The 13,543-nt window shown below is 38.1% G+C and overlaps 1 protein-coding gene across 2 annotated transcripts in view; it reads right to left on the bottom strand.

Annotated features, from left to right (window-relative positions):
* Window positions 1-13,543, bottom strand: part of nkain2 (sodium/potassium transporting ATPase interacting 2) — a 120,789-nt gene that overhangs the window by 35,451 nt on the left and 71,795 nt on the right. For both annotated transcript variants that reach the window (XM_074685135.1, XM_074685136.1), the window contains exon 4: window positions 2,185-2,385. In XM_074685135.1, the coding sequence (XP_074541236.1) occupies window positions 2,185-2,385 (201 nt within the window). The remainder of the gene's footprint in view (window positions 1-2,184; window positions 2,386-13,543) is intronic.

The raw sequence follows: 13,543 nt of genomic DNA, 5'->3' as shown, positions 1-13,543 counted from the left end.
AAAATTGGTTCTAGGTACCCTGATGCCGCTTCCACCAATTACAGCGAAGCAGCCAGCTAGTCAGCAGGTGAACCAGTCAGACAGTGGAGTGTGTGCTCATAAAGCATGACAGTGTTTCCATGCACCAATTACGGCGAGACAGTGGTACAGCTGTGTGGTGGCTTGGCACTCAGCCACACTATAAGTACTGCTATTGATTGACAGAACTTGTGTGAGGGGAGAAAGCCATACTAAGTGAGGATAGAAGATGCAGGCACACTGAAACTCCCAAACTCTTTCTGTTGGAGTAATGATGCATGCAGTCACATTCAAGTGCTGATTTGTTTACTGCTTGTGTGTCTGTATTCATATGTGTGTAAGTGCTTCGAAAAAGCAGCGCGGCTGGGATGAAAAGTGACAGGCCTCCCTCATTCTTGCTCTTTATTTCTCTCTGTTGCCTCCTCTGATCCTGCTAATTATCGCAGTTTGACGGAGCAGGAGAGGAAGAAACAGAGAGGGCGAGGGTAGAAGACAGGCTGAGGGAAACAGAGGGAAGGAAAGTGGTTCTTACACAATGAAATTAGACAACAAGAGCAAGATAGTGGAACAGAAAAAATCTGCGACAGAGAAAGGAGCTCCAAAGCAGCTTATGCAGCCTATTCTATGTAAATGAGGATATGAAGTTGTCAAATTATTGGAGCATACATGCTTTTTCACCAAAGAGGAGATCCTAAAAATGTTGCACAATTATCTGTAATTTCCCAATCCTTGCAGCAGAAAAAGATTTTGCTACGGCTATAATAAAGTTTAGACTTAATGTACAGACAACTGCTACTGTATATGACATATGCAAACATAATAAGGGCACAATTTAAACACCACCTTTGTTAGTGTGCTTGTTTCCAGGTCCCTTTTATGACTAAAACAGCAGTTTTTGATCAACACTACAAGCACTCTCAAAAAGCAGCTCTGAAAAAATAAATAGCTGGTGAATACTTAGTTGTTAACAAGCCAGACGTTTCCTCCAGATGTTATTGGAGCCCCAAAAAAAGGGGTAATTAATACCTGGCTTAAATTTCTTGGTGGGCTGAAGACTCAAAATGATTATTAAAAAGTAAGAGCGTAAATGTGTTAATGGGAAGCTCTTTCACACAATATTTTCTATTCTTTCTTATGGCCTCCAGTCTGTTCTCTGGTTTTCATAACCACTCATCATTGTGCATTATCTCTTACTTTTGTCAACACTTGTGGTACACATAACTTTATTCTTGGACCAACATGTTTTGGCTGGTGGTCTTTGTCTAAGAGTAAAGCTGTTATTACACGACACGTGTTTGAGAGTTTTGATCCTCTCAGACTTCTTTTCCCTTTCAGTGCATCTTTTGAAAGTGAAGTTTTGCCAGAATCCTTGACTCTGGTTCAATATCATCTCTTACTGGACATAAAATTTTACAAGGTGATGAAACAAAAATGTCGTGTTAAGTGCATGCTTCATTACCTACCATGAGGCTGACTGTAAATTAATTCATACTGTCTCAAGTACAGCTCTGTAATCATTGCAGATTGTGTTTAGCCCAACTTAGCATAATTAGCTTACCGAGTAATTTAGCAGGGTTATGTTAAATTTGTGAAGGTAAAAGTTGATGAATAACACACATATTGATTGTTTACTCTAATTTTGGGGGTTTCATTTGATGAAGCATTTAGGCTGTTTTTTTGTTTCCATTTTAGCTTTGACAGTCATAGCTAGCTAGAAAAAAAAAGAACTGTTGCTTGAGACAGTCACTAAACTGTAATTATAGTATCAAAATTCCTTTCTTTCATCCAAAAAAATAAGCACGTTCTTAATCTTATCTTTGTTGTTATCAAAATACAACATTGCTGTGGACATTAAGACAAAGCTAGCTGCTAACTTTTGCTGTCCTAGCTGCTAGCTTGAAAACCATACTCAAGCTCATTTTTAAGGCACAGATGAAGTTAGCTTATGGTTTCATGTTGAGGTGCAGACAAGAGGATTCAATATAATGACAAAGGAAAATGCCTGTGTAGTAAAACTGTGTATTTAAGGATTTATGGTGAATGAAAGGTCACTCCCAGAAGTTAAAAAGCATGTTGAGGCAGTAGGCAGAGGTGTAATAATGGGTGCTCTACATGCAGGTACTCAAGTTTAAAATTGCAGTGCTGTTATTAGGTTGGAGTACTTACAGCCAGGAGTATCTGCAGCGAGGAGTGAGCCACCTCTACGAACTGGAAATCCATCAGACAGCCAGATATAGATATATATCGGTGGTCCTCAGGTGCCCAGGAAGGGGGAGGGGTGATGGGTGTCACCCTGCACCCAGGGCCATTCTCCATCCACCAGGAGCGATGCATGGACAGGTTGAATGTCAGGACAAGGTCAGAGTCCTGGCAAAAAAAAGAGTGAGACAGAAAAATAAAATAAGAGTCACATTACATTTTCAATTAAAACTACGCTGTTTGTCGTATCGAGGTCTGGGAGATACATGGAGAATGAAAAGAAGAGGAGGAGGGAGGGTTTGGCTCGAGCTAAAAATACATCCCAGAGTTATGATCTGGGATCACTCTTATTAGATCTGAATCATACACAGGCAGGGTTACGATGAGGGCAATAAGAGAGGGAGAGAGGGGAGGCTGGGAAGAGGCTGGAGAGAGGAAAGACAGAGGGAGGAAAGGAGGAGGTTGAGAGAAGCTTTGTTTTGATTTTGTGTTGCTTTGTACAACAAAAGCTCTTGTTTTTCCGCCTGGAGAGAGAGGGGAGGGACTTTGTGTTGTTGTGTCAAGACAGGGTCAGTGGCTAAATCTTGTGTTTTTGCTTTTAGGCAAAAGAGCTATGAATTTGTTCTCTTCAGAAGGGTGATCCTAACTATGGGTTCCATTTAAAAATGAATAGCACATTATTTAACAATGACTGTATTATTAAAATGGTTCATAGCCATTTAAGCAGAGCTTAACTGCTGCCAGTTTTTACTACCCTGCAAAATATTTTAAGATTTATAAGATGGATTGGATAATGTGTTTCATGCTGTGTATTGATGGTCTGATAACAAATAAATTCAAGTAAAATTCCCCTGAAATGTTTTTATTTTTATCACAGCTGTTTAGTGAAGTCATTACACTTCTTTCAGTCAGGATGAAGATTCCAACATAGCATAGAGACTAATCTGATGAATAGGGATGGGTAACTTTCACATTTGAAATGATAGGGTACGGATGCCCAGTACCTGGCAATCGGTATCGGTACTCAACAGTACCAATTTTCGGTACTTTTTGTGTTTATGTGGGGATAAATATTATTTTGTTTAATAGTAAAATCTCATATTTTTTCAATTTAACATATTTATTCTTCAATATATAAACTTGCAATGCTGTGTTCACATCCAGCATGGAAAATCTCCTACTCTTCCACTCCCTAACAGTCACAAGGATGCATTTAGGTACCAAAACAAGGTACCTTTTGATTTTATGTTTATCGGTACCCAGTACTTTTGATAGAATTTGGTCGGTACCTATAAAAGTACCTAATTTGGTACCCATCCCTAACGATGAAAGCAAATGATAGCCCATTACAATAATTCAGCATTAGAGGAAATACTAACATACTCAGGAGCTGGTCAGTTGCAGGAACATGCATGAAGAAAACAATTAAGTGACCGCACACTGAAAGAACTACTATGACTCCTAATTTTGACAGTTGCTTTCTCAGATTTGCCCATCACAATCAGATGGGCATTATAAGAGGTGATACATAACTACGATCACATGACCTAAATCAAATTTACAAAATTCATAGGAAAGGAAGTCAAAACAGCAAGAAGTCCATGTTATTGCCAAGGGATTTCCAATCCACAGCTCTATGACATCACTGTGTGTGGCGTTCAGTTATTTTCCTTGGTTTAAACAATATTTATCAGGTCGATCTCAGTGTGTACATATTACTGAAAAGTCTCCTATTCACACTTAGGTTAGTGATGGAGTTCTACAAGGTTAGTGCTTGGATCCATTCTCTTTCATTTTATTCACTTTTCAGATCAAAGCGCTCTACAGTACACTCCCAGTTTGCAGGCCCACATGGGTACCTCAAGTATCTTACTATAGTCTGTGACATTGAACCTTTATTAGTTATTAGGCCCCTCAGTTTTGGAACTATTGATCAATCACTAGCCACGGTTACATGAGGGGTTTTTCGTCTTTCCGAATGGAATCTTTCTGGATGACTTTTCTGAAAACAATAGTAAACATGGAAAGAAATAATCCAATCTCTGGTCCACATGCGCGGCTATAATCAAAAAGAATAGACAATGGGGCATGGGCAGAAAAAAACGTAAACATCAGGTAATTTATCAAAGTTGCGTCTTACGTCATATCTGAGCATGCGCTGAAAGAATGTACCCTGACAACTTTCCATTTGAGTGGATACATGATACCTCAATCATTTTGGGGACAGGAATATTCCACCCCTGTCAAACCGATTAAATGTCCATATGAATTGGCACTTTTCTTTCGGAATGAGGTTTATACAAAGGTGAAATTCTTTCCATTTGAGCAAATAAACCGAATGCAAGCGGAATATTGGGGTCCATGTATATGTGCCTAATGTCCTGGAGATGGACAGCCTTTCCACTTTTCAGAGTATACATGAAACTTTCTTTTTCTGATAAAGTTATACTCTGGGTTGGTTCAGGGTTGGATAAGCTCCTGGTTATGCTGCTGTAGGTGTTATAAATAAAACTTCTTTGTCCCGTGGGTTTCTCTTGATCTCTGCAGCAGGTGGCCTGCTGCTGTGGATCTGCCTGACTGCCACAGCTATTAATATCAGTCTTGTATTTGTCATCACTGTCCTGATGATTTGAGAACAGCCTGACTCCAACGAGTACAGCTGATAATGTCATTTCTGACCCTGGTGCCATCATCATTGCACCTGTAAACGCAGATATTAAATCTGTTTATTTAAAACTAACCTTAACAAGATGACTATATTATTGTTACTTTACTGTTACAAATATTTAACAACCACTATTGTTGCTGTACCCCCATGAGTCTGTTAGAGGTGGTGTTGATGTTGTCTGTCCCTATCCATCTCTGTGTCTGTGTGTCTGCCTCTCCCTCTGTCCCTCTTCAGAAGCCGAGCACAGTCATAGTAGATGGTTGTTCAACATCTGTCTGATTCTGCTCTGTGTTCCTACTTAGTAATTAAAGGGTTTCTTGACATGGTTACTCACTGAATCTTACTCTTTGTAGATTAAAGTATGACTGAATCTTATCTCAATGAATCATATAAAAGAGAGTAAAGTCTAGACCAGCTCTTTGGATAGCAATGACATGAATTGGTGCAATACACAGGTACATATGCTGATTAACTGATCAACTTTCATCTTGCACTACTGTGATTGTACGAATTGAGCAAACTGCTTATGTGACTTTATAAAACAAGAGAGGGACACCAGCTAACTGTTTTAATATGAGTGTCATTAGCATTTTCGCTCCGAGCACTGCTGTCTCACAGATTCAGCAGCATAGATGTACACACAACTTCGGTTGTCCTATAGATATAAAGAAGTTTTCTTCTCCTTGTTTATTCCGTCTTACCATCATGGCATGAGCAGCTTAGCACCAGCAGAGATAACTTCAAATTACAGCCAGAAGCAGCAGCAAATGACAACAAGTAAATAAATAACAATTATCTGTCTCTCATTGTTTCAGTCCTACTTCACAGCAGCAGAGAATGGTCACACAGAAATGGTCCCTGAAGTTATTATTATGCAGTGTTTCTGCTTTGGCTTTTTTTTCAATTCATTTAACTCTAAAAGCCTGAGAGATGCACCGTAAATCAGTTATGATAGTTGTCTGGGTTTAAATAATGCACATATTAACATTGCCACTTAGCAAAGGGGGGACATATATCAAACCATGGATGTGAACCCCACAGAAAACACACTAATGCACACATTTCTCACACCCACTTTTGCCTTTGCACTGCTTTTGTCTTAAGGCTAATGAAAAGCCTTTACACTCCCTAAAAGCAAGCTTAGACAGAAATGGCTTTCACCTAATTTGCTAATTTTCTCCGAGGTGCTCCATCTTTTTTTTTTTCCAAGATACCACAAAAATAAATAAGGCTTTGATTTGATTTTGCTTTCTCACGACTAAGGGCTTTCGCCTTATACCAGGCTCTACGATTGTCTTTCTCACTTTACTCCATCTAGACTCAGGATTATGTCTCAAGAAAAGGAAATGAGAGGAGATCACTCAACAGCCTGTCATCTGTATGAATTATAGCAACTTAGAGATTTTATGATATTATTTATGATATTGTAGCCCTGTGCAATGTGAATTTTCATGTGCTGTTCCTGCAGCATTCTTAAGAAGGCACATTCTTGTGGAAACGGGTCTAGGCTGACATGCTCTCAGTAACAGCCGACAGTGGCAGTCTACTGATACCTTTCATTGATATAAATTCTCACCAGTATACGGATATAAACTGCATCTTCAATCAGATACTTTAAGATCAATCCACTTCTATTTAGTGAAATTAAAGTGCGAATACAGACATAAAGGTAAGAAGGCTAACAAAAAAGAGCCTAACAATTTCAATAGATAAATTAATGAATAAATAAATAGATAGATAGATAAATGGATTAATAAATTAATAAATTTAACATATACAAAAATACAGAAAAATACAAATAGAAAAAAATGAAAAGAGAGGATTTTGTAATCCTAGCTCTTAGATCAACACTCTTTCTGTCTTTTCTACACTGTACGCTCCACTTTCTTTGTCTTTCCTTGTCCCACTTCTCCTCCCTCCACAGCCTCACTTGACTTTGTCACCTCCCTTCTTATTGTTCTCCCGCTTATTTAATTTTTTTCCTGTTCTTCACTCTATTAATTCACTCTGTACTCCTCTTTTTTTCTCTCCCTGTCCCCCTTTTCTCCCCTCTTCTCTTCTCTATTTCAGTGTAATGAGTAAATGCCTCATTAGCGCAGAGCTCTGATTAATGCCATCTCCCCTTGTTGTGCTCCTCTTTTTTAATGAGTAAAATCTCACTCTACTTTTCTCTCTTGTTCCCTCTCTGCCATCACTCCCTTTGCCTATCTCCTACTGTCACTGCCCTGCTCCAAATCTTTCTTTCTCTTTCTCCTTTTGCAGAACTTTCTTTCCTTCACCTCTTCTCTTTCTCTGCTGTTCAGTGCTAGCAATAATTATTTCAGTACAGTCTCTATCAGAGCTTTTCTAATGAGCCTCTCGAACAAACACGCACACATAAACAAAATAATTATCAGTGAGGAGCTGAATTTAGCTAAATGTCAACGAGGCCAAGCAGGATGGGCTGCTGCTAATTCTGCAGTTCTCACACTTTGTGCAGGGAGAGAAGACACAGGGCAAGAATGTGTCACTTCCACAAAGTTAGTCGTAGTTTGTGCTACAAAAATAAGAAAGCAACTTTATTAGACCTGAGAGACAGAGTAGTATCCATTTTATCAGAACATAGAAAATATGAACAAGATCTATACTGCAGCAATCTCACACAATGTTAACAGTTGAAAGAGTAACTTTCCTTCATTCTTTCTGAAACACTTGATGTAAATAATTTGAGAAAAAGTTGAGAACATTGGAACCAATGTAATGTATTTTCTTTCTGTCTATTCTAAAAATCTACCAGCAGACATTAGCATGGCCTGCTGTAAACACCCACAGAAGTGGAAACAAGTGGCTCTGGATCCATTTACAGCTCCTCAAAATTTTCTTTTTAATATTTCAAGTCTTCTTAGTTTAATCTGAACATCATCTGAAGTGTGAAATTAATATGTAGTCTGCACTAGGGTTATATGCTGGAACGTTCTATCTGCAGAAACAAGTAAAGTTGTTTTTCGCTGCAACTGTTATTTAAGAAATAAAGCCATGGAAGTGAAAGGGAATTACTAGGTTGTAGGTTTTAGAGAAGTTTAATGAGACACTTTGTAACCTGTATAACTCAAAGGTGTCTAACCTATTCTCAGTTCTCATGTTTTGCTAAAAAATAAATATATAAATAAATAAAATAATAAATAAATAACAAAAAATAATAATTACGGTTAAATAATAATAGTAATAGTAATAATAATAATAATAATAATAATAATAATTATTATCATTATCATTATTATTATAATTATTATTATTATTATTATTATTATTATTATTATTATTATTATTATTATTATATCATTAATAATAATAATAATAATAATAATAATAATAATAATAATAATAATAATAATAATGATAATAATAATAAAAACATTTTATTTTAGGTTCAAAATAAATAAATTAAAAAAAAAAATGGAGTGAAGAATGAATGGCAGTCAGAGTTGATATGCTAGGCAGGAATGAAGATAGCCAATGAGTCAATGTCATGTATGTCAGGTGGAAGGCTAAGGTAACCATTCCCTAAACATTGGCTGGCCACAATGTCCCAAGTCATTCACAACTCACAATTCCTTATATTCCTTACTCCTTAATCTTTATTTCATAATTAATTAAGTAATGGCAATTAATGGCATTTTAATCATCTAAAAAAAACTATGAGTTATCACAAATCATCCTTGTCTTCCATCGTTTTTAACTGCAGCAGAGAAATGTTTTCTTCTCTCTTGATTTCTTTGACTTATTTACTTAAGTTTTAACCACAACTCTGTGGTGATTTGCAGGCCCAGTCTGATGGGCTGCACCTGCATGCTTTGTTCATCCATCCAACACTAAGTGCACACTACTTTTAAGATTTTTTTTTAGAGTGTATTAAGTTAAATGTACCATTTAAAAGAGCAATGGCAGTGTAATTTACCGTCATTGCAGTAGCAGGAGCAGGAAGACCTTATTTATCTGAACTAATAAAATCCATTGCTCTAAATAAAAAAGGGAAAACTGAGTAAAAATGTTACCAAATGTAAACCTCTCTAGTTGACTTCCTCTCATCCATTTGCCACCTTTATTTCCAAGATGTACACTGGTTTAATTTCAAAGCATGATGGCAAATATTGCTAGTTTACCATGCGTTTTGCACTACTTTCACATCCCATTAAGTGATTATGTGAAAAAAAAAGACAAATATGCACAACTCCATACTGCCCATCTATTGTTTCTGTTTGCATTTGCTTTTTTTTTTACATATGTTTTCACCTTGGAGCACCAGTTTGCACAACACCACACCTTAACATGGAAAACTCCTGGAAAGACATTCTTCTGTCTGTTCGCTTTCAGCTTTGTGTGTCTGACGTACAGTGTGTGCATGAGTTCACCACAGTGACAGGGTGTGTAATACTGCTCATCACAATGACTGGTCTTAATACAAAAAAAAAAAAAAAAAAAAAAAAAAAAAGTATTATCTTGTTTCTGCTCATGCAGCTGCAGTGTGCTGCCACATCAAGCCTCTACAGCTGGGGAATGGGAAAGAGAAAATTATAATATAAAAAAAAGATTTGAATTTATGCCTATATTCCCTAAATACGGAGTGCGCACTGTTTGGAGACTGCTTTATTATAATAAATTATCCAAATATGAACAGCTTAAGTGTTTACAATGCAGAAAAAAAATTACCTCTCAGAGGAATACTAAACAATGAAATTGCAGTTGTGTTGTGGCATTGATGTATTGATTTTATACGCTGGAATTAATTTAGGATTGCAGCATTTAAATCACGAGGAAGGTGAAGCCAAACTGTAGCTGCATTATAATGTTGAGATATTAATCTGTCTGGTGATAAATGATCCATTTAGCTAGCAAACAACTACTATTGGCACATACTATGTTTATTTCCATAGTGTGTGGAATAAACTCACAGTGTCAGAGTACATGTATGTTTTACTGAGAGCCATCTATGACTGTTCATCTTGATCTTTCTGCTCTCTGTTTCATGCACTTTCCTCCTTTACCTTGTCTGCTTTCTTACTCTTTACCTCCCCCTCTCTTTCTCACACATACACTCACAAGCAAACACACTCAGTCCATAATTTCCAGTGTGCTAGTCGAGGATCATGCTCTCACACTCTCAGGTCTTTGTCTCTGACTGTGGGCTAGTGCTGCTTCAATGAACCACATCTGTTTTCCTCCTGCCTCCGTCTCCACCTCTTCCTCTCACTCTGTCTTCACTTTCTCTCTCTTTCTCTCTCGCGTGCTCTCAATTTCCCCTCAATTTCCCACTTCTCTATTTTCCTTTGTGCTTGAGTCCCAGGAGATGGAGGGATGGAGGGGGGAAAAGACAGCTGAAAATTGTATTTCCTTTAACGGTCTGATGGTTAGGGAGGGCGGAGTAATGCTACCTTTGAATCTTACCTAGAGCAACATTTAAGAGTAGTTTAACAAAACAGACAATTTAGTGAGCGGTGTGTGTTTAAAGGAAAAAGAGTAGCTCACTAACCCACACAGTTTAAGAAATTGATGTGCATTGATAATTCATCAAGATTCTAAAGTAGGAAGCTTTGGCTTTAACAAAACAAAAATCCTACATGTTGAACTAAGGTTTTAAGATAGCAAGACATATTTATGAGATAAAAAGACAAATTTAACAATTAAATGTCAGAATTACATAAAAAGTGGAGAAAATTATTGGAAGATATTATGTTGTAAAAATAATAAGTTGGAGATGGGCATTCAGTTTTTAATATTGAAATAATCATTAACACACACACACAAAAAGAACAGTTTATGTGACAATGGCTTTGTCCTACTGCAGTAGGTTACAGTTTTTAGCTGGATGCTGGAGTTGTCAATTTCACGTAAAAGCAGATCGTGCAGGAAGTTGTGCACAGAAATTACCTATAATGCCCATGACTTTCAAAATAAAACAAACTGTGTCCAAACCAGATCATATTTAACTCAACTACAGAATTGAATTGTCACAGTAAACAAAGCCACGCCAAGAGCCAACAGGTTGGAGGATTTACAGTCAAAACAAGAATGAGGAGAAGCTCAATAAAGGATAGGAGGGATGGGTAGGCAAGCATATCACAAGTTGTTAAGAACTATGCAGCAGAAAGTAGAGAGATGCAGATCATCAGTCAATGGCAGGCTTTGTCACCTGAAGAAGTAATGATGATTGGCACGCAGAACAACGGCCTTATCCCTTTTTGTTAAGGTGTAATGTTAGTAGGTACATGTGTGTGTGGGTGGGCGGTGTCTTGGGAGGTGATTTTCGAATAGTTTTCGGATAGTTACTTGCCAATATCAGAAGACCTTTGGCTTGAAATGCCCATCCCTTAGTTATAAAAACCTAAGATAATAGGATAGTGAGTCATTACTGCAAGATAAAAAAGTGATAATAAAGCATAATTAATGGATTAAAAAAAGCAATCATGAGATAAACTGGTGTGGTATTCAGTTCAAAGTCAGACAAAGGAAAAAAGGTTAAAATCAAAGTCAAAGTTATGAGATCAAATTTCCAAATGATAAAAAAGTGTAGTCACAGTTATGGATTAAAAAGTCAAATGTATTATCTTATCATGAGATAGCAAGTTGCAAGTATAAGATAGTAAGTCTGTGTCATGAATTAAAAAGTCAAAATTTTAAGATGAAAAAGGTTATGAGATTAGAAGAATAAAGTTATGATATAAAAAGATGTTATCATGATATAAAGTCAAAATTATTAGATAGTTACAATACCGATGAGAATGAAAAAGGGAAAACTATGAAGGAGAAACTTATTTTAAGATAATGGGCTCTAATTTCGTAGACCAGGCGCAAGCGCAGGCATACCTACCCTGCGCCGGCCTTCGCCGTGCTGACAGGGTGTGACCAGTGCACTTTTCAAGTGCCCTACAGTGCCAAGAGAGGCGCAGTCAAGGCGCAGAGAGGTGCAGTGGAGCGCGTCCACGCCTCCCTCCACACAAATGGCAGAGAGGGAGGAGAAAAGCCGTGAGTGGGTTTCCCACAGCCGAGCGCTGTTTTCACCAATCAAATGAGCGCTTCTCCTCACCTTTAAATGCGCTGCGGCCGAGGCGCAGCGTCTGATTGGTCTGACTGATCCCCGACACCGCGGAAAGTGTGCTGGAAAGACCCGGTCAGACGGTCAGAGCCATGTGGGCCAGTTCCCGGGATAGATGTAATCTGTTCCTTTGCCATTAATAGGATTACAAAATAAAGAGACAGTTACACAGCTGGCAAATGTATATGCTGGTTCAGATGGTTACATTAAATAGAGATTGCTGTGATTGTTTATTGCATTAAAATGTGCCTGACACTCTGGAAACCTGCCTCTGAGGCTTTGTTGACGTGTGCGCACATGTGCGCCTGTCACCGAATTACAGCTGCAGAGGGTGCTCTCTGCTTTGCGCCCAAAATAGACCAGGTTGGAGCTGGCGAGCTTTCAGCGCACTTTCTGCACTGTTTTTGGCACGAAATTGTCAGTGCGCCAACATGAATCTGCCGTCAACTCCCCCTGGCACGCCGCCACACCCATCTCTGCGCAGACAGTCTACCAAATTGGCAAATTACCACTGCGCAGGGTGCGCCAGACTTGCGCCCCCTGCGCTGCAGATTAGAGCCCAATAAGTCATAATTATGAAATAGTAAGTTGCAATCACGAGATGAAAAGTCAAAAATATGAGAAGAGCAAGCGTAATGATGGGATAGTAAATCATAATTGTAAGTTAAAAAGTCAATTTGACTCTATGAGAGAAAAAGTCAAATCAATGTCTTAGAAATAAGGAAATAAATCAACCATGTCACAATTGGGACAGCTAGTTCTACAATGTAGCCTTTATTTGCCTTAGAAAAAGATTCTGGCAGTGACACTGGTGTCAATATCTGAGGCAGACAGTGAAACCAGATTCCAAACAAAAAAAAGAAAACAAAACAAAAAAATACTGCTTCTACTCCATACTGCCTTTGCCAACTTTTCAAACATTGTCCCCAAACTAATTGAAAAAATACAGGCTCCAGAGTAACAGCAATGGAGGCAAGTCTAAAGGACTGACACTATTTTTTTTCCCTTCATCTTGACCCACATATTCTGGATGGATGGACTGATGAAAAAAAGGGTACAAGGGGGCCTGGGGTTGGTTGATTTTTCTTCACAAGTGCATCAGCATCTACTCCTTGGACACAGACACAACATACTGGACATATTTTGACTTGTGCATAATCAAACCTCTTTAAAGAAACTATTGCACTCAGACCAGCAGACAGACAGACAGACAGACAGAGACAGACAGACAGACAAACGAACGGACGGACAGACAGTTTATAAAAAAGAGAGGCTGATATTCAGACCAACAACAACAGTCAGTTTTGATATTCAGTTTGCTCAGGAGGCACACAGAAGAAGCCGGTAACATCAGCCTGTCATTAAACTAAAGGGCACAAAATTGGGGAGAGGACAATATTAGCTTTATTTTCTCTAAAGTCAATTTTTCACTCTATTTAACTGAACCTTTATCTGTGCCTTCATCCCCCTTCTTTTTATCATTTCTCTCTCTCTCTGCAGCCTCTGTCTATGACACTCTCCCTCTGTTATTTCAAACCAATACCATCAGTCACGGTGCATCTCCCTTAGTTGTTTTGCTGTGATTT

Source organism: Halichoeres trimaculatus, unplaced genomic scaffold (assembly GCF_033239565.1).
Source record: "Halichoeres trimaculatus isolate MK-OKI-2021-1 unplaced genomic scaffold, fHalTri1.1 fHalTri1_scaffold_13, whole genome shotgun sequence".
In the NCBI taxonomy this organism is placed as follows: domain Eukaryota; kingdom Metazoa; phylum Chordata; class Actinopteri; order Labriformes; family Labridae; genus Halichoeres; species Halichoeres trimaculatus.
This window is presented reverse-complemented; position numbering and strand designations above follow the sequence as displayed.